Genomic DNA, 26,018 nt, shown 5'->3' on the forward strand with positions numbered 1-26,018 from the left:
ATGATACCATTGGTATGGACCAGTGGTCTGACTCGGTATAAAGTAGCTCTCTCTGTTGTTGTTGTTGTTGTTGTTGTTGTTGTTGTTGTTGTTGTTGTTGTTTAGTCGTGTCCGACTCTTCGTGACCCCCTGGACCAGAGCACACCAGGCACTCCTGTCTTCCACTGCCTCCCACAGTTTGGTCAAATTCAGGCTGGTAGCTTCGAGAACACTATCCAACCATCTCGTCCTCTGTCGCCCCCTTCTCCTTGTGCCCTCCATCTTTCCCAGCATCAGGGTCTTTTCCAGGGAGTCTTCTCTTCTCATGAGGTGGCCAAAGTATTGGAGCCTCAGCTTCAGGATCTGTCCTTCCAGGGAGCACTCAGGGCAAATTTCCTTAAGAATGGATGTGTTTGATCTTCTTGCAGTCCATGGGACTCTCAAGAGTCTCCTCCAGCACCATAATTCAAAAGCATCAATTCTTCGGCAATCAGCCTTCTTTATGGTCCAGCTCTCACTTCCATACATCACTACTGGGAAAACCATGGCTTTAACTATACAGTCCTTAACTGAATTCGCCCATTCCCGTCCATTTTAGTTCACTGATGCCCAGGATGTCAATATTTATTCTTGCCATCTCATTTTTGACCACATCCAACTTACCAAGGTTCATGGTTCTTACATTCCAGGTTCCTATGCAATATTTTTCTTTACAGCATTGGACTTTCCTTTCGCTTCCAGGCATATCCGCAACTGAGCGTCCTTTCGGCTTTGGCCCAGCCGCTTCATCAGCTCTGAATCTACTTGTACTTGTACTCCGCTCTTCCTCAGTAGCATGTTGGACGTCTTCCGACCTGAGGGGCTCATCTTCCAGTGTTATAACTTTTATATTTCTTTTGTCTTTGTCCATGGAGTTTTCTTGGCAGGCATACTGGAGTGGCTTGCCAGTTCCTGCTCCAGGTGGATCACGTTTGGTCAAAACTCTCCACTATGACCTGTCCATCTTGGGTGGCCCTGCACGGCATAGCTCATAGCTTCTCCGAGTTATTCAAACCCCTTCGCCATGGCAAGGCAGTGATCCATGAAGGGGAGCTCTCTCTATATTCTACCAATCACACATGCAAACAACAGAACAGCTTGGAGGGTGATCCACATGGAGAATTAAGGTACATGGTGTGTCCCTGAGCCCAGCCTCAGTCCCAGGACTGAACTGGGTCTTTTCACACAAAAATGCCCTCCTAGTTTTGACCCTTCCTTCCCCACAAGCTCTCTTAAGTTCAAGTCTCGAAGTCTCGTGTGTGTGTGTGTGTGTGTGTGTGTGTAGAAGAAAGTTGTTGTTGAGAAATGGGAAGCCTTGTTTAATGACTGCAAATTGCTTGTCTCTACAGGAAGATCCTAATCCAGCTTTCACTTTCTCCTGTTCTATACATGCCAAACACCAAGACTGATTCTCTGAGTTAGATTCCACAAGCGGTGTTGATTTTAAAGGTGAGCACCATGCACTTGTAGATAATAACAATAATTTATTATTTATACCCACCCATCTGGCTGGGTTTCCCCAGCCACTCTGGGCGGCTTCCAACTGAATATTAAAAACAATACAGCATCAAACATTAAAAACTTCCGTAAACAGGGCCGCCTTCACTTGTCTTTTAAAAGTAAAATAGTTGCTTATTGCCTTGACATCTGATGGGAGGGCGTTCCACAGGGCAGGCACCACTACTGAAAAGGCTCTCTGCCTGGTTCCCTGTAACCTCACTTCTCGCAGGAGGGAACCGCCAGAAGGCCCTTGGCGCTGGACCACAGTGATCTATACAACACCTGATGATGACCTTCCAAAAGTGTTTCTCAGATGGTTTGGGTTTTTTGTGTGGCTGGAGATAATTAACACCTGTTACCCTCCCCAAGCCCTTAGGACTGGAGCAAGCTGATTCATCTAGTGCCAGAAATGCTAAATAAATCAGTTTATCCTTCCACTTCTCATCCCCAACAGAGGTCTGACCTGGGCACTGGAGCCATTGAAATACTGCTCAGCAAACACGGAGCTTTAGAAATTCTAACCCACAGCTTCAAAATGAATCTTTTGGAAACTTGAAGGCTAGAAACTTGCTTTTCAAACAAACAAACAACCTGAGATTCCGATGACTGAGTCACAGAATACTGCCACGCGTGCCCATCCAGCCTGCTGGGATATACCACCAATGGTGTAAAAGCAGGTTTACCATCAGCCACTAATCTGGTCGCCTATGGTGAGTAAGGACTGCCTGCTAGCGACCAAGGAGGGATGCTTTTGGAAAGTTAAGGTATCGGGTTCTTTCCTTCTAAGTGCATGCTTCCAAATGATGAGCATGGGGATAATATGTGGGCAGACAAGTTTGAATATTACTTGTGATTGGGGGGGGGGTGTTATGGTTGAGAAGATGCCTTAATAGCAGGCTGAAGGCATACGGAGAGCACAATAGCCCACTTGAAAGGGCAATTTCTGCCCTGCGTCACGCCAAAGCCCGTTGTCGAAAAAGGCAGGCTCGAAGGACGCATGCCCATCTCAGTCTCCCCCCGTCCCCGAAGACATTTCCACGGGAGGGCCTCAAGGCCTATTGAGCGCGAAGGCGATGACCGCCGTATCCAGGCTACCAGCTCGGTCGCCCCTCGGAGTTGCCATGGAGGGCAGGTCAGCCGGACGAAGAATGCAGAATGCCAGCAGCAGTCGCTGACTCCCCACAAAAGGGGAAAATGCATTTTAGACACAAATGTTGCTCTTCCTTTATTTCCCCCAAAGAGGGGGGGGGGGATAAATCAAAAAGCCACAAACAGTAGCAATAGGAGGACTTCAGCAAGGTCACGCCAACCCAGGAAGCTTGTCTAGCGCAAGATGAGCCACATTCGCTTATCTGGGGATGGTCCTTTGCTCAGGGGTACAGAACATCTGCTTTGCATACGGACGGGTCCGGGTTCAGTCCCTGCTTGCATCTCCAGACTGAGAAATAGTCTGCCTGGAGCCCTGACGAGCCGCTGCCAGCCAGAGTAGTCAACAGTGAGATCCAGTGTAGTATAGTGGGTTAGCATGGCAGAATAGGTCCCGGGAGACCAGGGTTCAAATCCCCACTCAACCATGAAGCTCCTTGGGTGGTCTTTGGGGCCAGTCACTGCCTCTCAGCCTAAACTACCTCATAGGGTTGTTGGGATTAAATGGGGGGGGGGACCACGTGCGCCATCTTCAGCTCCTTGGAGGAAAAGGGATATACAGGTAAACACAATCAATGAATCAATCACTAAGCAAGATGGACCAATGCTCTGATTCTGTTCCTATTTAAATCAACCCTTTATTAAGACCCATGAGGACTGGAATCTTATTTAGTCTTATTTGCATCAGGGCAGAATGCTGGACTAGAGGGTCTTTTGGCCCACCCTATGAGGTTTTTAGGGACGCAGGTGGTGCTGTGGGTTAAACCACAGAGCCTAGGACTTGTTGATCAGAAGGTCAGCGGTTCAAATTCCTGCAATGGGGTGAGCTCCCGTTGCTCGGTCCCTGCTCCTGGCAACCTAGCAGTTCGAAAGCACGTCAAAGTGCAAGTAGATAAATAGGTATCGATCTGGCGGGAAGGTAAACAGCGTTTCCGTGCGCTGCTCTGGTTCGCCAGAAGCGGCTTAGTCCTGCTGGCCACATGACCCGGAAGCTGTACACCGGCTCCCTCAGCCAGTAAAGCGAGATGAGCGCCGCAACCCCACAGTCGGCCACGACTGGACCTAATGGTCAGGGGTCTCTTTACCTTTACGTTTACCTTTAGGAGGTTTTTAAGCAGAGGTTGGATGGCCACCAGTCAGGGATGCTTTAGCTGAGATTCCTGCATTGTAGGGGGTTGGACTAGACGACTCTTGGAAAGTCCCTTCCAATCCTACAAATCTATTATTATGCTTATTTTAGGGCAACAACCATGGCTCAGTGCTAGAGAATCTGTTCCAGGTAAAAGAAGGGTGAACTATATAACCCAGCAGGGCTCTACCAGTTGAAAAGCATCTTCCCATTTACCCCATCTCCCCCCCCCCAAAAAATCCCTGTGTACCTCCCACCTCCCGTAAAGGAACATCTGACGCCAAGATTCAATAGAATCGCCTCTTAAATTGGAAATGCCGTTTCCCCACCACCAGCACCCCGGATGGAGATCGGTTTACCAGGAGCACTCTATTCCTGGAATAAATTTCCATCAATCATTCAGCGCAGGCAGTTTTCGACAAAAGCAAGACAAACGGCCAGGCAAGCAGAGCTGTCACCGCTGCGATTCAGATCTCATTAGAACGAGGGCAGCCGCTCCTCCACATCAGTCCTGGCCAGCGGAGGTGCGGCAGGGAGTTTGGTTACAAACCACGTCCATCCAAGGCGACTGGAGGATCATTGAAGCTGGTGGTTTGCAAACCACTTGAGGCCATAAACTCATCCCCTGAGGCCCTTACCCTACCCTACCCTAAGCGTCAAATCAAAACAGTGGTTTGCACAACCCATGGAGGAAGATAAGAGAACGATAAAATTCAAAACAGTAATCATTAATTGCACAATTATTCACGATCCATTTAAAACTGTTTAGTTTAATCGAATCAGCAAAATTGAACTTGATCCAGGGAGACCAGCTTTTCAAAGTCTGAGAGTCATTTGCACCTCCCTGCAGCCGCCTTGCCTCTTAGGACCCCCCTAGTTAATCCCACTGCAGGGGGGTGCTATTGCCCACTCTGGGAACTACGGCTCTAAGGCAAAGGGCAGGAGCTGGGCCCCCAAAGTAGCATTTGCCCACTCTCAGCACTTCGCTTAGCTACTTGGTTATTTCCTGGCTGAAGGAACAGGGAAAGTGGTCCAATATCAGTTTTAGTGGGACGGCTGTGGAAAGAGCCCCTGCTCTGCTGGCAGAAGGTCCCCTCAATGTCTCCAGGGAGGGCTGGGAGAGAGAGAGACTCCCTGCCTGAAACATTGGAGGGTTGCTGCCAGCCAGTGTTGGCAACACTGAAATAGACAGGACAAGGTAGCTTCAGAGGAAAGATTTCCTCCCTGCCCAACGACCGTTCAACAAAAGGAGTAATTCGGAGGAACGGACCTGTACAAAGCCTGTTTTGCAGGAGTGGCCTGGCCCAGAGGGTTTACTGAAAAGAGAAACAAAACTCCCTTAAGCCGATTGAGGAGTGTGTGATTGTGGCTTCAAAAGGAAAGGAAAGAAACCCACCTGTTTGCTTTTGCAAGCAAAGGGCGGGGGCAGCGGGTTGCTGGATGGAAGCAGGCAGAAAATTCCAGCAAGCGAGTCTGCAATTGCAACAGCGCTCTCTCCCTCTCTCCCCTGCCTCTCTTTTCATGTTCTGCCTAATGAGGTGAGACAGGAGCTGACCCTCCCATGCGCCGGGTTGAGCCATGCTTCTCCCTTTCCATGGAGGGGAAGGCTACCCATGGCCAGAAGCCACGATGGCTCTGTTCTCCCTCTGTCGGAAGCAGTAAATGGGGAATCGCTAGTGGGGAAGACTTGCTGCTGTGGCGCTCAGGTCCCGCTTGGGAGACCCAGGGCTGATAAAAGGAAGTCCTTCTTCAAGCAGCACAGAGTTAACCTATGGAACTCTCTCCCACAGGATGTAGCGATGGCCACCAAGCGAGATGCCTTTAAAAGAGAATTAGACCAATTCATGGAGAGGACTATCCACGGCTACTAGCTCCAGTCGGAGGCAGCAACGCTTTCTGAATACCAGCTGCTGGAAACCACAGGAGGGGAAAGTTGCTCTTGTGCTTGAATCCTGCTTTGGGTTGCCCAGAAGAGGCATCTGGTTGGCCACTGTGAGAACAGGATGCTGGACTAGGTGGGTCATTGGCCTGATCCTGCAGGTTCTTATGGAGGGCTCAATGGACATCAGAGAGGTGGAAATCAGGGAGGAAATTTGTTCCCATAGAAAGTGGGTTAGCCTAGAGCGGCCGGCAAGGGAGAGGAACGGCTCTCTACCCTTTCTGGGCTACAGCAGAGGCGATCTTTATTTTGATGCTCTATTTCTGCTTGCACATTCTAGATTCCAGCTGTTTGGCTCACCCTTCAGAAGGAGACAGTTCAATTTGACGTGGACTAGAAACTTGACTGGCCTGGAACGCTCTCCCTATGATCTTTGTTTTTTCTTTATTATTTCTTTGAAGGAGCTCGAGGCAGTGTGCATAGTCTGTCCCTGCCTCCTTCTGTTTTTATCTGCACAACAACCCTGCAAGGCATGTGAGGCTGAGAGAGGCATGAGCCTCTAAATGTTGTTGGGACTCCCGGACTGGCCAAGGCTCAGAGGTGATTGCAGCTGGGAGTCCAGCCACATCTGAAGGGTCACAGGATTCCCCTGTCCTCTGCACTAGAAGAGAAATACAGTCTGAAAGTTTGGCTGCAATCCTCATCTCCCCTGTTCCCTTCTCTATAGCATGTTCTCTTCTCAAGATCACAGGCTTTGTCTTGACTCAGCATTTTTGTTTTTGTTTTTCAAATGCTGAACTACAAACATTCTGTCCAAAATGGGGGGGGAAAGAAGTGTTTTTCTCCTTATCTAAAATGTCACTTAGGTGCCAAGCAAATAAGTGGGATTTTTGCAAAACAGCTACAATTCAGAGCAGAACCACCAGCGGAAGTGTCTCTGAGAAGGCATCATTGTCGGGGCGCAGTCTGCCCTGCAGAGTTTCACAGTGGCCGGGGCTGCCCTGGCGCTCAATCAAGACACCCTGGGAACCATGAAAGAGAAAACAGGGAAGAGGAACGCAGGCAGGGGCAATGGCCCCTGAAAAGGGATCAGGCAACGGGAATTGGCTCTAGCCTGCAAAGTGGGGCATGGTGTAGTGGTTAGAGGACTGGGACATGGAGGGTTCAAATCCCAACTGGGCCGTGAAGCTCACTGGGTAACCTTGGCACAGTCACTGCCTTTCTTGACCTAAGCTACCTTGCAGGGTTGTTTTTTATGCTATCAATTTCCTTTGCCCTTCTGTTTTCATTAGTCAGAATGTGGAAAAATGTTTTCCATGCAACATCTGGAGCATCACTGGACCAAGTTCAGCAGTTCTGCTGAATTAATTAAATAGCTTTAACTGGGTTTTGAAGAAATGTGCGGTCAAAATCAAAATTGAATTTTATTGTGTTATTCTCTTCCTTAGTGGGTTGTGCAAACCGCTGTTCCCAATCATGCTTTTTATAGGGAAGGGGGCACTGGGGAGGCATTTAAGAAGCCAAGGGGGTGGTGGACCAAGAACCTTTGGGAACCACTGGGTTAGAGTATCAGGCTAGGTAGGGCCTGGGAGTTCAGGGTTCAAATCACAGAGGCAGGAAGCTCACTGGCTGGACTTGGGCCCTTCATTGCCTCTCTCAGTCTAGCCTACACTACAAGGTTGCAGTGAGGATAAAAAGGAAAGGAGGGAGAAGCATGTACGAGTCGCCTTCAGCTCCCTGAGGGAAAAGAAAAGGTGGTACGTAAAATGTGAGAAATGTATAAATAAACACAGTATGGGCCACACAACCACCCACTTTCTTCCCGCAGGACGAACCTGACACCCCACACAGAGATTCCCGCAGCTTCTATGCAGTTCGAGACCACCACCACCCTGGCAGCCATCCAAGCCCGCTCCAAACCGTTCAGGCAGAGCTGCAGCCCATGCAAAAACGCAGAGCTGAGCAAACAGGAGACGGGTGTGTTGTGGCAACGGCGGGCAGGCAACAAGGCAAGGGCAGGCGAGTGCGGAGCCAAGGCCGGCCCGCCAGCTCAGACCCACAGGTGGAGGCCGAGAATAGAATGGGCCGCCTTTACATAAGAGGGGGAAGAAAGACCAGATTTAAGCCGGGGTGTGCGGTTACAGCAGCCAGGGGCACTGTCCTGCAAGGGGGAAGGGCACACGGTTCTGAAGTCCTCCAAACTGAGGCGGTGGCCAGAACGGAGCGAGGACCAGGGGGTTGAGATCCGGCATGCAAAGCCAGAGCCAATCGCTCCCCCACAACACACACACCTGAGCCGGCATAAGCAGAGTTAAGCTTCCCCAGAAACAATCGTCGGGTTTCCTTCCTTAACACACACGGTCAAGTTTCTAGTCCACTTGAAACTAAACATTCGGCAAAAGGGGTGGGCAACACGAAACAAAAAAAATCCCCGCCCTGAGGAACTCACTCCCACAGGATCCCATCTAGGTGATGGCTTTTGACCTAGATGGCTTTAAGAGAGGATTAAGACAAATTCATGGAGGATGGCTACTGATGGCTACTAGCTCTGCCTCTGATCAAAGGAAGCAATGCTTCTGAATACCAGTTGCTGGAAGCCATAGGAAGGGAGGGAGTGGTCTTGTGTTCGAATCCTGCTTGTGGGTTTCCAACAGGCATCTAGTTGGCCACTGTGAGAACAGGATCCTGGACTCGATGGGGCACTGGCCTGATCCAGCAGGCTCTCCTTCTGGTTTTATAATCCATCAAAGGCCAGGGTGAAGAGGTTTAGAAATTGCTTCGTTCAGAGTTTGATGGTGTGTGCATGTGTGTAGAATACAGTTCTTGCTCTCCTCTGAGAGGGGAACATTTCTGTGCAATTTTAAGGTGCATCTTTGCAGGATAGCAAACAGGTAATTTGTTGACTGCGGTAGGGGGTGGGGAAGAAGAGAATGGAGAAAGGGAAATTAAAGCGGGGGGTGGGGTGGGACTCACAAGATTTAATATTAACAGAGAAACGATTGCTCAACACCCCCTGCATCGATCTCCAGGAAGCAGACCCGAAAAAGCACCAGAGTGCAACCAATGGGCCCTGTCACAGTTCAGAAGGGAAGGAAGGTGTGGCGGCAGGAAGTGGCAGTAGGCCAAGCATAAGATACAAAGGTCTCTGGGGCAGACAAAGGGGGTGTGTGAGAGAAAGATCAGCACCAGGCAGGTGATCGAAGGGGCTTGCCATGAGTGCCAATCATCTCCTATTGGCGCCTCTCCCTTGGGAACAGAACAGTTACGAACGGCAACTCACTCAGAGATGCGACAGGTGGCGTCACTGATTCCACACAGAGCTCCCATTGGAGCCAAAGCAGAACTGCCAGACCTGAGGAAGAAGCCTGGCTGGAAAAGCAGCACAGTGAGAGCGAGAGAGTGGGGAACCGTGCAGCTGCAGCGAGCAACCTCTCCTGCGAGGTGGGCACACTCAGGGTGGGGGTTAGGAACAGCCTGCTTCACATGGCTCTACAATTTTGAGAATTACTATTGTATTTACACTACCAGGTCTTTTGAGGCTGCAACAAGCATTGCCAAGGGCTTTTAAAGAAGTCTTTGCCTACCTGGCACCCTCCAGCTGCTTTGGGCTACAACTCTCATCAGCCCCAGCCAGATGGGAGTTGTAGTACAAAGAACCTGGGAGGGCACTAGGTTGGCGAAGGTAGAGATGGGCATTTCCCAAAGTACCAAGGCAAGTGCCCCTTGCCACTCTGCATGAGTCATTGCTCTCTGGTCCAATCAGGGATGAGAATTCCCCACACCCAAGTCTGGCAAGATGGGAGCATTCACAAAGAAACACAAAGGAACAGGCTGCTTTAAAAGTACACCTTCTGCATCCTTCACTGTGCATCCTCCACTCTCTGCCCCAGTCTTGGATCCATCCAGCTGCCAGAGAGAACAAGAGGCTACTGTTTGCTTCAACCCACGGAAACACGAAAATTGTGTCCAGAAAGTCATGCCGGCATTGCACTCTGCTGCTCAAAGGGACCCGAGTCTCCCTTCCTGTCTTTCCCCTTGCTTCACCCCGTAAGAACATAGGAAGGCCTTGCAGAATCAGGCCAACAGAGCTCATCTGGTCTCACGGCCTGTTTCCACACTGGCCCATTTCACTCGGGAGAGATTCCTGATGAATTTCACCGCCCGTGCGCTGGCACACAAACACACTCACAGCGCAGTTCCCCAGGATTCTCTCCCCAGCAGCCCCCACGGTTAAGGAGCAGAACTGGCACCCTTTGTCTGCAAAAACTTCCTTCCCAAGTAGAAAACAACTTTTTATCTTCAAACACACCCTCGAGATCTCAGCATCTTGCAATGGGAGAGGATTAACCTCACCAGTATTAAGTAAATCAAAGCACGCACACCGTGTACCTGAAATTTTAGTAAGGAGCAAGCGCTGTTAAGACGGAGAGTGCAGGTTTGGAGTTGTTTTTTTCAGTTCTAACTGCTCAAAGTAGTAAATTAAGTCAAGGCACCCCCACACTTACACTAGGGAGCAAATATACACCAACTGACTGGCATTCTCCAGAATTCACCCTAACAGCTGATTTTGCATGACAAAAATGTGGGTGTGTGGGTGTGTGTGGAGCTACTAATAAGAGCAGTCTTTGCCAACCTGGTGCCCTCCAGAGCTTTTGGACCACAACTTTCATCAGCCCGACAAACACGGTACCAATGGGACGGACCGCCCCCAGAATCATCTAATATACTGAGATACGCTGCCATGGAACATGGAGGAGCCATCCATGCAACAAGTTGCCTGGAAGTTGTAGCCCACCCTGTGGCTTGTGTCGAATGTTAGTTCTACTCAAAAGCAGATTCACTGAAATCAATTAACATGACTGGGTCCATTCATTTCAATAGGCCCAAACGTGGCAGTATAGAACCACATTTCTTTCTTTTTTTTTAATTTTTGCCTATTATGGATTTGGGTTCTAATCGTGTTGGCTCTACTTGGTCCATGTTAGTTATCAGTATTTTCTTTAGAAAAGTTTGATAAAACACTTAATTGGCTCTCTAAGTAATATGCATAGTAAAATTATAGATAGCACACCACACAGCTAAAATCCACAAAACTAAAAAACGACATAAAATAGCTTGCCATTAAAAACACAGATTAACTATTGGCAAAAACTTTTAAATGACTACAGGTTTGGGCTAACTATATGGCTAGGCAGGCTTGCTGAATTATTATTTGTGTGTGCGTGCGTGTGTGTGTGTGTGTGTGTGTATTGCACAGGAGCCGATTTTTTAAACAGTTTTAGAAACTCAGATATATAAGCTAATCGCCAAATGGCACTTAAACCTGGGTTACAGGTGCCACAATGGACTGTCTCATCTAATCTGGAATAAAATGGACAAGACATTTCCACAGATTGGCCGGCTGGCTGGTGCAGATGTCACTCGCCAAACCTCACGACAAGGCATCCTCACTTGCTCACAAGTGGACCCACACCAGTTGAAAAACACGTCTGGCACCTGGGGAATTTCAAGCACTGTTTTAAAATTGTGATTCACATAAATACCCTGCCCTCAGAGATTTCCTAAATAAATAAATACATATTCTTTATTATGCTGTGAACTGGTGCATCTCAAAGCTTCTCTTTGGGCAGACCCATAATCTTGTTACATTAAAAGGCTGACACAGATATATTTCAGAGTTGACCCCAACCACGTATGTACACACACACACACACACACCCAGACAAGCAGGCCAAAGGGAATCTGGACTTATTTGGAGATAACTACCGGTTTCTGACCAGGCAAAGCTCACTAAGCATTAATCTTTTTATGATGGTTGTAAAATTTTAACGTCAGCTGGGAGCAAAACAACAGAAGCACTCTCTGTCTGTCTCTTTGCATCTTCCCCAGATGATGTAAGGTGGAGGCAAAACTCAGGACCTCTGTCCAAAGCAAGGTGACCACAAATGTTTGGACAGTGTTCTCGAAGCTACAAACATGAGTCTGACCAAACTGCGGGAGGCAGTGGAAGACAGGAGTGCCTGGCGTGCTCTGGTCCAGGGGGTCACGAAGAGTCAGACACAACTAAATGACTAAACAACAACAACAAATTTTACTCAGAGAAGACCTATTGAAATGGAGGGATCTAAGTTAATCATGTCCATTAATTTCAGTGGGTCTACCCAGAGGATGACCAATATTGGAAAAGTGTGGGGGTAGGTTGGGCAAGATGACCCTTTAGGTCCCTTTCAACTCTACAATTCTAGAAAAGGCACCCTGAAGGTTGGTTTGGCTGAAAAGCTGCCTAGAAATTTAAGCAGGCATGCATCTGTCTCAACAGGAATACACACACACACACTTCTCTCTTTTTCTCTGGAAGAGAAAAGCAAAATGGCAAGTAGCTTTAAAGAGAAAAACCAGAAACCTCCCTTGCCTCACATTTGCTCAGTCGCAGCCAATGTTGTTTTTGTTCCAAACACTACAGATTGTGGACAAGACAGAGTGCTTCCGGAAGTGGCAGAGAGATATCTCTAAATTTGTCTGGCAGGGCAAAAAACCCAGAATTTAGATATTAACTGATGCGAAAGAGAGAGGGGGCTTCGCCCTGCCGGACTTAAAGTTGTACTATGAGGCCGCAGCTTTCTGCTGGCTAAAAGACTGGCTACTTCTCGAAGACACTGATGTATTGGATTTGGAAGGTTTTAACAATGCTTTTGGTTGGCATGCATACTTACGGTATGATAAGGTTAAAATCAATAAGGCCTTTAAAAACCATATTGTCAGAAAAGCAGTGTTTAATGTCTGGACAAAATATAAAGATTTATTGGAAAATAAAACTCCAAGGTGGCTATCACCTCTGGAAGCTAAGGCCCGAAAAAGACCCAATATGGAGGCCAAATGGCCAAAATATTGGGAAATTTTAGAAAAAGATGGAGACAATTGGAAATTGCAGAGTTTGGAGAAAATGAAGGATAAAGTGCGAGACTGGCTACATTACGCTCAGATTAAAGAAGTTTTCAAAAATGACAAAAAGTTAGGGTTCCAGGTGGAGAAATCGAAATTGGAATCAGAACTGTTAGAACCTAAGACTAAGGTACTTTCAAGAATGTATAACTTGCTGTTAAAATGGAATACACAAGATGAAATGGTTAAATCGGCTATGATAAAGTGGGCACAGGACATTGGGTACAATATCATGTTTGAGGACTGGGAAAGGTTGTGGACCACTGGGTTGAACTTCACTGCATGTAATGCTTTGAAGGAAAATGTAATGAAAATGATATATAGATGGTACATGACCCCAGTTAAACTTGCCAAAATATACCATTTGTCTGATAACAAATGCTGGAAATGTAAAGGGAATGAAGGAACATTCTTTCACCTCTGGTGGACGTGCCCTAGAGTGAAGGCCTTCTGGGAAATGATATATAATGAGTTGAAAAAGGTATTTAAGTATACTTTCCCTAAGAAACCAGAAGCTTTTCTCCTGGGTATTGTCGGCCAGAGGGTGATAAAGAAGGACAGAACTTTTTTCCTGTATGCAACAACAGCAGCAAGGATACTCATCGCCAAGCATTGGAAAACTCGAGATCTACCCACACTGGAAGAATGGCAGATGCAACTGATAGACTATATGGAACTGGCTGAGATGACCGGCAGAATCCGAGACCTGGGAGAGGAAAGGGTTGAAGAAGACTGGAAGAAATTTAGAATTTATTTACAAAAATATTGTAATTTGGTTGAATGTTAAGAAGGATGCCAGACTATAAATAATTGAGCACCACTAAAATAGATGTAATCTGGATGACAAGTGTGATGGAGGGAAACATAAACCTTTGGGAGAACTATTAGACTAAATTAAATGAACGGGATTTAAGAATGTAAACAAGATGATAAATTGCTGGTAAAAGTTTATAATGATGTAAGTGGGAGCGGGAGACGTGAGGGAGTCCAAAGAAGCTTTGAAAATATGTTATGATACATGTTATATTGTTTATTATTTTTGCATTTTGTATTTAAAAAACCTTAATAAATATTTTTTTAAAAAAAAAAATCCCCACGAAAACCAGCAAAAAGGGCCCTGCTTGGCCACAGCTGATAATCTCAGAAGGGGATGCGGCAAAACCTGTTCCTGATAACCGCAGGAGCTCTAATCTCTCTGTTCCAGGGAAGGAAAGGGTGGGTCTCCCCCACCGCTGGGTGCCTGTAAGCAAAGGATTTGCACTCCCTGTTCCTTCGCTATCAGGACCTCACCAAGTCGCTAAAGAAGAGACATTGCGGAGCTCCCTCCCTCTGCCCTACGATGCTTCAGCCTCCAGCCGAAGCCAACCTAAGCAGCTGAAAAACCAACCTCATTTTTAAAAAAGATGACGACGTATGTTAAGTCTAGGTTTAGTAAAGGTAAAGGTAAAGGTAAAGGTACCCCTGCCCGTACGGGCCAGTCTTGCCAGACACTTCCGGGTCACGTGGCCAGCGTGACAAGCTGCATCTGGCGAGCCAGCACCAGCGCAGCACACGGAACGCCGTCTACCTTCCCGCCAGAGCGGTCCCTATTTATCTACTTGCACCCAGGGGTGCTTTCGAACTGCTAGGTTGGCAGGAGCAAGGACCGAACAACGGGAGCGCACCCCGCCGCGGGGATTCGAACCGCCGACCATGCGATCGGCAAGTCCTAGGCGTTGAGGTTTTACCCACAGCGCCACCCGCGTCCCAAGTCTAGGTTTAATATCTCCTAAAACCCTGAATACACTACGTTTGGAACATATCAGATTCTGCCCACTTGCAATTCCCAGGAAGGCCGAGGGAGAACATTGTAGCTACTAGCTATGGGTAGCCTTAAAGGTAAAGGTAAAGGGACCCCTGACCCGTGGCCGACTCTGGGGTTGCGACGCTCATCACGCTTTACTGGCCGAGGGAGCCAGCGTACAGCTTCCGGGTCATGTGACTCAAGCCGCTTCTGGCGAACCAGAGCAGCGCACGGAAACGCCGTTTACGTTCCTGCCGGTGCAGTACCTATTTATCTACTTGCACTTTGACATGCTTTCGAACTGCTAGGTTGGCAGGAGCTGGGACCGAGCAATGGGAACCGCCGACCTTCTGATCAGCAAGTCGTAGGCTCTGTGGTTTAACCCACAGCGCCACCCATGTCCCATGGGTAGCCTTACTGCCCCCTTAATTTACCCAATCCCCTTTTGGAAGCCATTCCTGTGGGTGGCCACAGCAACATCGTGGGGGAGCGAATTCCAGAGTTTAACCATGTGTGGGCTGGGCAAAGAAGTTCTTCCTTTCGTCTGTCCTAAACTCCCCACCATTCAGCTTCTGAAGGCAGGCATTCTCAACAAAGCATAGAAGGCAGAACTCTGTTACTATCGCAATGCCTCCTTGATTCAGATCCTGTTCCATTCTACCACCCACAATAGCAAGATCCCATCTCTGCAGTCCTGCAGGCGAGGAAACCGCCCAACGAAAAAGCCGGGTCCCCCAGCATCCTGATACCGTAGACTCACAAAGGCGCTGTAACTTACGAGACACCCACACCATCTTCTAGGCAATATACTCTGGTCCACAGTTCAGCCTGCCACCTCTGAAGTTGTGCAGAGGAGTTTATCAAGGAATGGTTGTTATTATTGGTGAGGCTCATTTGGCATCAACACAGTACAAAACCGAGCCTTTAATGTCACCGGCCCAGCCCTACAGAACGCTCTCTGAATAGAGATTCAGCAGGCGCCTTACTACACTGAACTTTGAACCTTTGCTGAGATCTTTTCTTTGCTGCCAGGCCTAGTCAGACAATACAGACAAATGCTTCCTGTAACAGCTAGCTGGTGATCTACTTTATTTATTTTTTTAAAGACCATGCAGTTTTCTTGTGGGTGTATATATATATATGTGTGTGTGTGTGTGTGTGTTTGTTGTAAAAGGTTTTGATTTTTAAAAATTAAACTGGGGTACACAGCTACTGTTTATAAAGAAATACAGTGGTACCTTGGTTCTCAAACGCTTTGGTTCCCCAACACCGAAAACCCAAGTAAGTGCTCTGGTTCTCAATTTTTTTTTGGAAGCCGAACATCCGATGTGGCTGTCGGCTATTGTTTCTGGGGCACCTGCAACAATCAGAAGCTGTGCCTTGGTTTTTGAACATTTCAGAAGTCAATTGGACTTTGGTGCTTTTGTTTTTGCTATTTATTTTGCGTTTTTGTTTTTGAGGCTTTTTTGGTGAATTTGCTTTTGTGACTGTGTGGAACCCAGTTCAGCTACTGATTGATTGATTGATTGATTGATTGACTGTGGAAATGGATAAAGGCCCCCTATCCAAACAATGACTATCATCAATGCAGGTAAGAAAAAATAATAATTTTACTTTTTATCATCTACAATACTGTCTTATTTATTTTATAGTACAGTACATTGATTATTGCTTTCATTTTATGGATCAATGATCTTGTTAGAAAGTAAAATTCATGTTAAATTGCTGTTTTAGGGGTTGTTTTTAAAAGTCTGGAACGGATTAATCCATTTTGCATTACTTTCTATGGGAAAAAGCGCCTTGGTTTTGGAACGCTTTGGTTTTGGAACGGACTTCCGGAACAGATTAAGTTTGAGTGGAACCAAGGTACCACTTTAATTATTTCAGTTTGCTTATAGACTGCTTTTCAGCTCCATGGCACCCCGCTAGTACATACAAACATTTAAGAATGTAAGAGCAGCAGCTGGAGTGGGCCAATGTCCCATCTAATCCCGTTCTCACAACCAGATGTGTGTGAGCAACCCACAAGATCAACTCTTTCCTCCTGCGGTTTCCAGAAACTGGTATTCAGAAGCATTGCTGCCTCCAAACATGGAGGAAGAGCATAGCCATTGATGATAGCAGCCACTGACGGCCGTCTTCTCCATGAATTTGTCCAACACTGAAGGAGTTCCACAGTTTAACTATGCACTGCATGACAAAGGAATCAAGGTGGCTTGCATGGTTCTCCCCTCCCCTTTTAATCCCCACAACCACCTGTGAGGTAGGTTAGGCTGAGGGGCAATGGTTGGGCCGAGGTTACCCAGTGAGCTTCATGGCCAAGTGAGGATTCGAACCCTGGTCTCGCAGGACCTAGTCCGACACTCTAACCATGACACCACCATCCCCAGTCTCAAAGAGGCTGTTAGATGCTCTTGTCTGTGAGATGCCAGAAACCAGCGACCGCCTGCTACTGGGAGGCAGGGTAGCAAAGGGCTGGCCTTGAGTTATTGAGTCAGGCAAGCCATCAAAAGAAGGAAGGCTAGCGGCAACATTGGAGCCCGGAAACACAGCAACTACCGTATTTTTTCATGTATAAGACGCCCCCTGTTTTGGGGGATTCCAAATTAAGAAAATGGGGGGAGGGGTTGTATGCGTGTATAAGACGACCCCCAATTTTAAACCTATTTTTTAAAGAAAAAACTTAGTCTTATACACGGAAAAATACGGTAATTACAACTCATCGGGTACTGGGTTTCTGCAGCAGGATTAAAAAAGGGGAGCAATGGCTGAAGACACACCTGATACTGGGCTGTCTTCTGGGGGGCTCAACGTTGCACTGCTCCATAAGCCATGTTTGGGGCTGCACCTCAGGAACTGAGCACCTGCCTTGCGTGCAAAAGCAGTTTCAATCGCCAATGGTATCTCCAGGTATTGCTGTCTGTGTGAAGCTCAGTGCAAAAATACTGAGAAAGATAGTTTTGGTCTGGCACTGTAGAAAGCAGCTTCCTACATTCCTCTTTTGTTCATCCCACGAGGACTGGAATCTTACATTCTTTTTTGGGAGGCTGTGTTGACAATACTGAACTTAAGTATTGTCTGAATTGGTAGACGACGGCTTCCTGTGTTGCTGTGTTTTCAGGGCGAGGCCCCAGAGTTGCCAGGTGTGCTTTTGTTTCTTCTCCTCCACTGGGCCTGGGAACTCTTCAACTGCTACAGGGCAGGGAGGAATTCAACACGTGTAGATTTCCCCCAGCATGGAGTGATGGTGAACGCTGCATCTGTTGAACTGCTGCCTGCACACACAGGTTAAAGGCACGGCAGAGGAAGAGATGGAAGTGAAAGAGCTGGAAATCCAAATTGGATTGGCAGGCCAAAATGTTAGAATATGCAGAGTTAGCAAGAATGACAGCAAGATTCCGAGATGATAGAGATCAAATATTTAATAGAGAGTGGGACATTTACAGAATGCACCTAAAAGAGCACTGTAAAAATTTAAATTCTTTGGCAGCCTGGATTGACTTCTGCATGAAGTAAGAGAATTTTACAAAACCAATACAACTGAAACAACTTAGGAGACATAAAGGAAAGTGTGTAGCTGAAAATGTAATTTAGGAACCACAACGGGGTGATTAGAAGTCATAGAGTCATAGAATCATAGAGTTGGAAGAGACCACAAGGGCCATCGAGTCCAACCCCCTGTCATGTTGGAAATAAGTTATGTATGAATCTATTTTTATTTTTTTTTGTATTAGGTATCGATTTTGGATTGTTTTTGACTTGCTTTGTTTTTAAAATCAAAAAAGCATGATAAAAAAGGGATATATAAGAAAAAAAGGGAGGAAAGAAAGAGCTGGAAATCCAGTGGCTGTTAAGAGCATGCATGTCCAAACATTGCCTTTCCTTTCCTTTTGTAAAATGTATATCCTGCTTGATAGTTGAACAAAACAAAACATCAAAGCCGTTAAGGTTTTGGAGCCCAGCAGCGTTTTACTTGCTTTCTCCTAGGCAATTATCTCAGGAGGCAAGCTTTCTCCAAGAGTGGATGAGCTGTAGCGTCAGAGCCTCAGCTTCGCATGCAGAAGGTCCCAGGTTCAAACCCCGGTGGGAGAGAACCTGGTCTAAAATCCTGGACAGCTGCTGCCAGTCAGTGCAGGCAGTACTGAGCTAGATGAACCCAATGGTCTGACTCAGTAGAAGGCAGCTCCCTGTGTTCCAGCAGCTACTGTGGATGTGCTCAGTTTAAGCAACAAAACTTCAGGCACTCTAGGAAAGGGCTCAGAAAACACACACACACACACACACACACACACACACACACACACACACACACACACTCTCCCCGGATAGATACCCATTGCTATTCACTGGCAATTTTTTTGCACCATAACACTCACTTTTTTCCTCCTAGAAAGTAAGGGGAAATGTCTGTGCGTGTTATGGAGCGAATGCCTACGGATGGCGGGGGGGTCTGCTGCAGTCGTGAGCAGAGGATCCATGGTTCCCCTTCCTTCCCTCCTCCGTGGCTTGCTTTGAAACAGCAAAGCGGGAGAAGAGCCGCTGAGTGGGGAGGAGAGAGGGACAGAGAGCCTGCTTGCTTTAAAGGAGCAAAGCGGGAGAGGAGAGGAGCTGCTTACACGAGTGTAAGCGGCTCCTGTCCGGTTGGCTCCTTTAAAGCAAGCAGACTCTCTGTCCCTCTCTACTCCCCACTCAGCTCGCTAAATAGCATTATTAGCAGCATCCTTCTCCACACACCCCACGCGTGCTCCTTGTCCCTTGAGTGCTTTTCCTTCCCTCCCCACTTAAAACGTGGTTACAAAGCACAGATCCACATGGATCCTCAGGATTTTTGCACTGGGTCACCCCAAATTCACCATCAGATCACATAGCATGTCCATGGCTATATCTTGCACCAAAAAAATCACGCACCCACTGTTGCCTGGGGTCGCAGTGGTGCAAAAACGTGGTTACAAAGCATGGATCCACATGGATCCTCAGGATTTTTGCACTGGGCTACTCCAAACTCACCATCAGATCACATGTCTGTGGCCACAGCATGAACCACAAAAATCATACATCCACTGTTTTGTTTAGAATGTTTTTTTTTCTTGTTTTCCTCCTCTAAAAACTACGTACGTGTTATGGTCAGGTGCGTGTTATAGAGCGAAAAATACGGTACATGCCCGCATCCTGCTCCCTGCCCTTCACCCCAAAAGCAAAGGGGAAGTAGCAAATTCAGAGACCGGAGCCTGCTGTTCTGCAGAAGGCAGAGTGTAAGTGTGAGGGGAAGAGTGCTGGCACACAATAAAATCTTGATTTATCCAGTGTTCGAAACTCCCGATGTACTAGGAGCATTTTGCGACAGGGAATTAGCACAAGAAGTTTCTGAGCTCCGGGCGTAGTACTGCGCCTAAGATTTCAGATTACAGCTGCAGGGTGGAAGGAAAGGAGGACCTTTTTCTGCCTCCCCACTTCCAGCTACTCTCTGAAGACTGGAGAAGAGACCCACTTAAGAGTATTAGGGGGGGTGGGCAGGGGAAGAACTAGACCATGTGAAAAATGAACAAAATATCTTAGCTGCAGTTCATTCATTTTCAGCTTGGTAAAAGTGCGCCTAGACATTCCGTTGTTGCGCCCATAACCTCGGTTTAAGGTGCCATTTAGCTCTAGCTATCACATCTCAGTTTCTAACACTGGATTTATGCCAAACAGCGACTTTTAATAAAGCCGCACTCTTCGACGATAAAGGGGGAAAACTTGTGTTCCTGAGTGACTCATTACTGCACAGAAGCTCATTCTTTTGGTATGGTATGCCCTACCACAAAGGGACGCAGGTGGCGCTGTGGGTTAAAGCCTCAGCGCCTAGGACTTGCCGATCGAAAGGTCGGCGGTTCGAATCCCTGCGGCGGGGTGCGCTCCCGCTGCTCGGTCCCAGCGCCTGCCAACCTAGCAGTTCGAAAGCACCTCCGGGTGCAAGCAGATAAATAGGGACCGCTTACCAGTGGGAAGGTAAACGGCGCTTCCGTGTGCGGCTCTGGCTCGCCAGAGCAGCGATGTCACGCTGGCCACGTGACCCGGAAGTGTCTCCGGACAGCGCTGGCCCCTGGCCTCTTAAGTGAGATGGGCGCACCACCCCAGAGTCTGTCAAGACTGGCCCGTACGGGCAGGGGTACCTTTACCTTTACCTTTATGCCCTACCACATCGTAAGAGCTTGCTCCACAAGCTAATGTGGATCCTGAACAGGTGAAAAGATGCCGTCTGTCTGAAACACCTAGTGCCCAAAATGCAGCATGCAAGCTTCTGTGTCACACTAGACACTTCCCTCGCCTGTAGGAAGCCTGGAAAGTCAAGTCAAGTGCCGTGAGAGGCAGAAGCTTGCTGGGTGCATTTTTAGACTATAGCTGGTGACAGCAGGGGACTCCTATTTGCTGAAGGTTTTTAAGCAGAGGTCGCCGGGTGGCCATCTGTCAGTGATTCTTTAATAAACAACAACAACAATTTTATTTATATCCCGCCCTCCCCAGCTGAAGCCGGGCTCAGAGCGGCTAACAACAATAAAAGTAACACAGCATTCTAAAATCAATTCGTTTTAAAATCAATTCAAAATCAAATTAATGGCAACCATTGGGCTAGAGTTCTGTGAGGATTCCTACATTCCTTTAGCTGAAATTCCTGCATCGCCACAGCGGGTTGGGCTAGATGACCCTCAAGATCCCTTCCACCTCTACAATTCTATGATTCGAGCAGATAAGAGAGCCGCCCCTCTCTCTCAGTGGGATCAACAACTGCCAGGATTTTGAAGGACGGGACCCTAAGACAAACTCAGCGGCTTTTGGTATTTCTGCCTTTGGGGACCCATTCACATGAGATGCTGTCCTGGCCCCACCAATGCTCTGTGGCTGTAATAATAATAATAATAATAATAATAATAATAATAATAATAATTTATGTATACGCCGCCCATCTGGCTGAGTTTCCCCAGCCACTCTGGGCAGCTCCCAATCAAGTGTTAAAAACAATACAGCATTAAAATGGTGGTAAAGAAAGGCTTTCCCCTTAATTCCTGTGCCCAGCTGTGAACCCAGCCTGTAAAGTGGGCTAAGCACGGGCCAGTCGCTTCTCAGTTTTACATCCCAGGTTCTGCTTCCTCCCCCTCCCTCTGCCGCTTCCGTTGCGTCAGACTTTCGACTGTAACCTCTTTGGGGCAGGGGACCACCTGACCTCTTGCACTCTGTGAAGTCCCGGGCATGCTAAGGGCACACTGATCTTGTCGTTGAAGAAGCCCCCCAAAAAAGAATCTGCAGATCCCAGGAGCTCTCATAGAAACACAGCTCAGAACACTTTCTCTGACCTGCATTTGAAAGTAACACATCTCTTGGCCTTACTTCCACACCCCAGGCACTCTCAAGAGGCCCCTGTCTGCAGGAGGGGGCTCCCTGGCCTCCCATGCTTGGTATTATGGGGAATGGCCACAGCTCAGTGGCAGAGCCCCTGCCTTGCATGCAGAAGTTCCCAGGTTCAAGGCCCAGAATCTCCAGGTGGGGCAGAGAAGCGTTTGAAATTTGCCAGGCGCGTTTTGCACCTGGCTACTGGCCATTTGCAAGCAAGTAAAGGTGTTTGGGCACCAGGGTGGCATCTGACAACACCATCTAGAGGTGCCTGCCTGGGGATCCTTGGATCTGGACTGTTTTCACACACTAGCAGCGCATCCTGTGGGATTCTATCCATTCTATTTTATCTGCACAATCAGAATGGAGTGTAGGAACCCCAAAGTCCTAATGAAAAGCACAACTTTCGAGTTGTTTGGCCCCAAAATAGCAACTGGCTGTTCTGTTCTGCCAACTGTATCCCTGGTTTAAGGAGCTATTTAGCACCTGGCTTATATATTTGAGTTTCTAACACTGAGGCAGAGATTCTCCAGTCTGAAACTGGAGACAGAGCAATATGTCCTAGGAGCATAGGATCACAGGGAGCTGCCACATACAGAGTCCAGACCATAGGTTCATCTAGCTCAGTTTTGCCGTCACTGACAGGCAGCATCTTTTAAGTCTTCCAGGCAGGCTTCTCTCCCAGCTTTACCTGGAGATGCCATTGACGATTGAACCTGGGGCCTTCTGCAAACAAAACAGATGCTCTGCCACTGAGTTGTTATGGCCCTTCCCCAAACTCTGTGCAATCTGACTCAGAATGAGGCCGCTTCCTATGTTCCCAGCACTCAGCAGCGTCAGAAGCAGCAAAGCCACACACAGGCGCATCAGAATGGCCCTGCTGGATCAGGTCAAGGGGGGTCTATGTAGTTCAGGTTTCTGCTTTCACGGTGGCCAAGCTGATGCCCCAACGAGGAGCCCCCTCTAGCAGGACTCTCTCCACCTGCAACTTCCAGCAAGTGGTATCCAAAAGCAAGACTCCCATGTCCTGCTTCCTTGCCAAAAACTGGTGCTCCAAGCACCAAGGCTTTGTTTGGGCAAGAAGCCAGTGAACCAGTGGGGTTTTTGCACCAGGGAGCAGTGACAGTGGGGCGGGGAGAGAAGAGGGAAAGGCGTTAAAAGCCATCCCCCACCAAGGCTGGCAACTGCCCAGTTGTTGGTAGGAGACTGCAAGGCCTCTGCAAATGTAAAAGCTCCATTTGCTGACACAGACTTCTTGTGCAGCTATTCCTGGACAGCCGTCTCTGATAGCAGAAGCCCCCCCCCTCCCCAGCTGAGAGGGCCGAAGGGTCTGAGAAGGTGCTGAGAAGCGGAAGCCCTGAAAGTAGAGAGCTAGAGGCCAAGAGCGGCAGGGGCAGCCTGAGGTTCTGGGGAAGGGCGTATGCCTTGCTGCAGAACAGGAAAACCACAAAAGCCTCTTATGGAGCCAAGCGTAAAAATGGGGTGGGGGGAAGAAAGATGGTTTACGCTCCCCCCAGCGCAAGAATAAAGAGTAGGGAGCTAAAACAAGACAGCAGGCCGAGCCAAACTCAAGTTGTCTCCAAACCTGCATGTTTGGAATTGGGTTCAGGAACAGACAGCAGAGCACGGTGAACTCACCTGTGGGGGGGGGGGGATCATCTGAAAACAAGAGTGCAAATTTGGAAGATTGCAGGGGGTTGGACTAGATGACCCTTTGGCTCCCCTCCAACTCTACAATTCTATTATTCCAATTATTCTATTTATTCTGTGGACGTTTTTATACGAGGCATTTCCCAAGGGGCTAAGAACAGCATACAAGGCTCCCCTTACCCATTTTCACAATAGCAACCCTACTTGCCATAAAGGCTGCTGGAGGCAGCAGTGCTTCTGAATACCAGGAGGGGCGAATGCTATTGTACTGGGGTCCCACTTGCAGGTTTCCTATAGGCAACTGGTTGGCCACTGTGAGAACAGGATACTGGACTGGATGGGCCCCCTGGGCCTGATCCAGTAGGCTCTTCTTTATGTTCTTAACTGCTTTGTTTGGGGAGGAAACAACAGCCCCCAGGCAACTTTTCAAAGTGATGGGGCTGGGGGGGAGAGACACCCATCTCTCATGAAAGATACTTTCCCATGCACACTTCTGTGGCAATAATCCCCTAGTAAGGACAGGGTATCAGAAGGGGCTCCCAGCACAGAGCTGTGTAGCTGCAGCCCCACACCGCTTGTTGGGTGGCTGAAGCCCGTTCCTATACTTGAGATTTACTCTGAAGCAAAAGCGCTCAGACCAGCAACTCAAACCACCACAAAGCTTGGATTCAAGGTTCGCTCGAAGCTGCCCCTTGCACGTCTTCCCTCTCGCATAGTACTATTGCTCCAAAATTTGCTAACCTGGGAGCCCTCCAGGTGTTCCGGCCTGCAACTCCGGCCAGCCAGCCAGCGCAGAGCTGTAGTCTGAAACATCTGGAGGGCAACAGCTGGGGAGGGCAGGTCCGGGCAAACACAGCTTGCTGAGCTCCCTAAGTTAACTTCCGACCTAAACCCCCTTTTCCTCTCATTTTCTGCGCACGCGCTCGCCCGCTCGCACACCCACCTACCCACCCCTCAGCGCGCACGGATGTTCTTGGGGGCAGGAGCGGCGTCGCGACGGATTAGACCCCCGTTTCCTCTATCCTCTCTGCCCCGCGCCCCCAAGCACGGAGATTCGACTCGCCCGACCAGAGTCTCCTCTTTTGACTCTTTGCTTTACCCGAGATGACTTCCTAAAAAAATTGGCAGCAGAGAAAGGAGAGGAAAAAGGGAGGAAAAGAGCGCGGGGGGGGGGGAGACCCAGAAAAATCAAGCGGCTTCTGCGCTGCAGTACGCGGAGCCACCGCTGGCGCTGGCAAGGGGACGAGAAAAGTATTGCGGGGGGGGGGGGGCGAGGAGGAAGAGAGAGAGAGAGAGAGAATGTAAGAGTCTCAATCCGTGTCTGGAAAGAGGAGGAAATGACCCCATACGTTTGGGGAGGGGATGCCCAACCATCCTGCTAACTTCCTCCCTATTAACTGGGGGTGGAGGGGGAGAGAAGCGGCGGCGGTACTCACAGCTGGTTGATGGCGTTCTGGGAGATGACGGCGTCGTCGGAGAAGTAGGGGATCATCTTGGGGGGCCGGCGGCGGCGGCGGCAGAGGGGGCAGGCCGGGGCGGCGGAAGGGGGTCGGCCGCTGCCGCCTGCTCCTCCTCGGCCCCCGCCGCCTTGCTGTCTCCGCCGGAGCCCGCGCAGGGTCATAGGGGGCTGCGGGGTCCCCGCCGGAGAGCGCGGAGCATGGGCGCACCAGGGCGCACGCCGCCGGGGAAGAGAGGAGCGCGGCTGGCTGGCTGGCTGGCAGCGCAGGCAGGAGGCTGGCGGCGGGCGGGCGAGCTGCTTGCGCTCCGGCGCCGGCAGCGGCTTCTGGCGTGTCCGAGGAGCGCCCGCCCTCCTGGCCTCCCCAAGCCGGCCCGGCGCGCAGTGCGCAAGGGCGAGCCGGCCCAACTTCGCCTCTGGGCCGGCCCAGGGGCGGGGCGCGCGGGCGTCCCTTCGCCGGCCACGAGGAGAGGAAGGCGCTGCCCCAGCACCAAAGGCCGGCCGGGCCGCGCCTTGCCTCTCCGCGGCTCCCCAAGGCGGCAGCGGTCGCCTCCCTCTCCCGTCAGACGGGGGGCAGAGACGGGTAGCCTGGCTGCGTCGCGCTCTTCCCCGCAGTTGGCAACCGCTTTCCTTTGGGAAGTCCGCAAGCATGGCTAGGGTGCAGAGGCGCCGTGTCTTGGAGCCATTGATAGCTTTCACCTCCATGCATTTCTCTCTCTCTCTCTCCCCCCCCCCCAGCCACTTTTAAAAGCATCCCAAGGTGGCGCACTCCGCCCGCCCCCCTATAGAGAACGCCAATATATGTTGACGTCTGGAAACCAAGCCTGGTGAGCAACAGCTGGAATTGCTGGGTATATTTAGCCTGGAAAAGAGGAGATATGATGGCCATCTTCAAATATATCAAGGGCTGTCAGATGGAAGAGCGAACAAGCGTGTTTTCTCCAGTTCCGGAGGGTAAGACTCGAACCCGTGTCTTCCAAGTTATAAGAAAGGAGAGGCCAACTAAACATCAGAAAAAACTTTCTGACAGTAAGGGCTGTTCAAAGTGGAACGGTCTCCCCTGAGAAGTGGTGGACTCTCCTTCCTTGGAGATTTTAAAGCAAAGGTTGGATGGGATGCTTGAGTTGTGAGTTCTGAATGCAAGGTG

At 49.1% G+C, this 26,018-nt stretch overlaps 1 protein-coding gene and 1 long non-coding RNA gene across 5 annotated transcripts in view; one reads left to right on the plus strand and one right to left on the minus strand.

Moving 5' to 3' along the window:
- The window catches only part of LOC307204320, a 28,241-nt gene extending 21,750 nt beyond the window's left edge, over window positions 1-6,491 (plus strand). For both annotated transcript variants that reach the window (XR_013833578.1, XR_013833579.1), the window contains 4 exons: window positions 1,368-1,467; window positions 1,973-2,228; window positions 5,584-5,808; window positions 6,013-6,491. This is a non-coding gene — a long non-coding RNA (uncharacterized lncRNA). The remainder of the gene's footprint in view (window positions 1-1,367; window positions 1,468-1,972; window positions 2,229-5,583; window positions 5,809-6,012) is intronic.
- The window catches only part of SSH2 (slingshot protein phosphatase 2), a 132,488-nt gene that overhangs the window by 47,901 nt on the left and 58,569 nt on the right, over window positions 1-26,018 (minus strand). The window contains exon 1 of one of the 3 annotated variants that reach the window (XM_079955395.1): window positions 24,852-25,051. The exons of the other annotated variants lie outside the window; for them this stretch is intronic. Within the exon in view, the coding sequence (XP_079811521.1) occupies window positions 24,852-25,036 (185 nt within the window). The 5' untranslated portion in view covers window positions 25,037-25,051. Of the gene's footprint in view, window positions 1-24,851; window positions 25,052-26,018 lie in introns of those variants that run through there. 3 annotated transcript variants of the gene reach the window in all.

Source organism: Podarcis cretensis (genome assembly GCF_951804945.1).
Source record: "Podarcis cretensis genome assembly, chromosome: 15".
Taxonomy (NCBI): domain Eukaryota; kingdom Metazoa; phylum Chordata; class Lepidosauria; order Squamata; family Lacertidae; genus Podarcis; species Podarcis cretensis.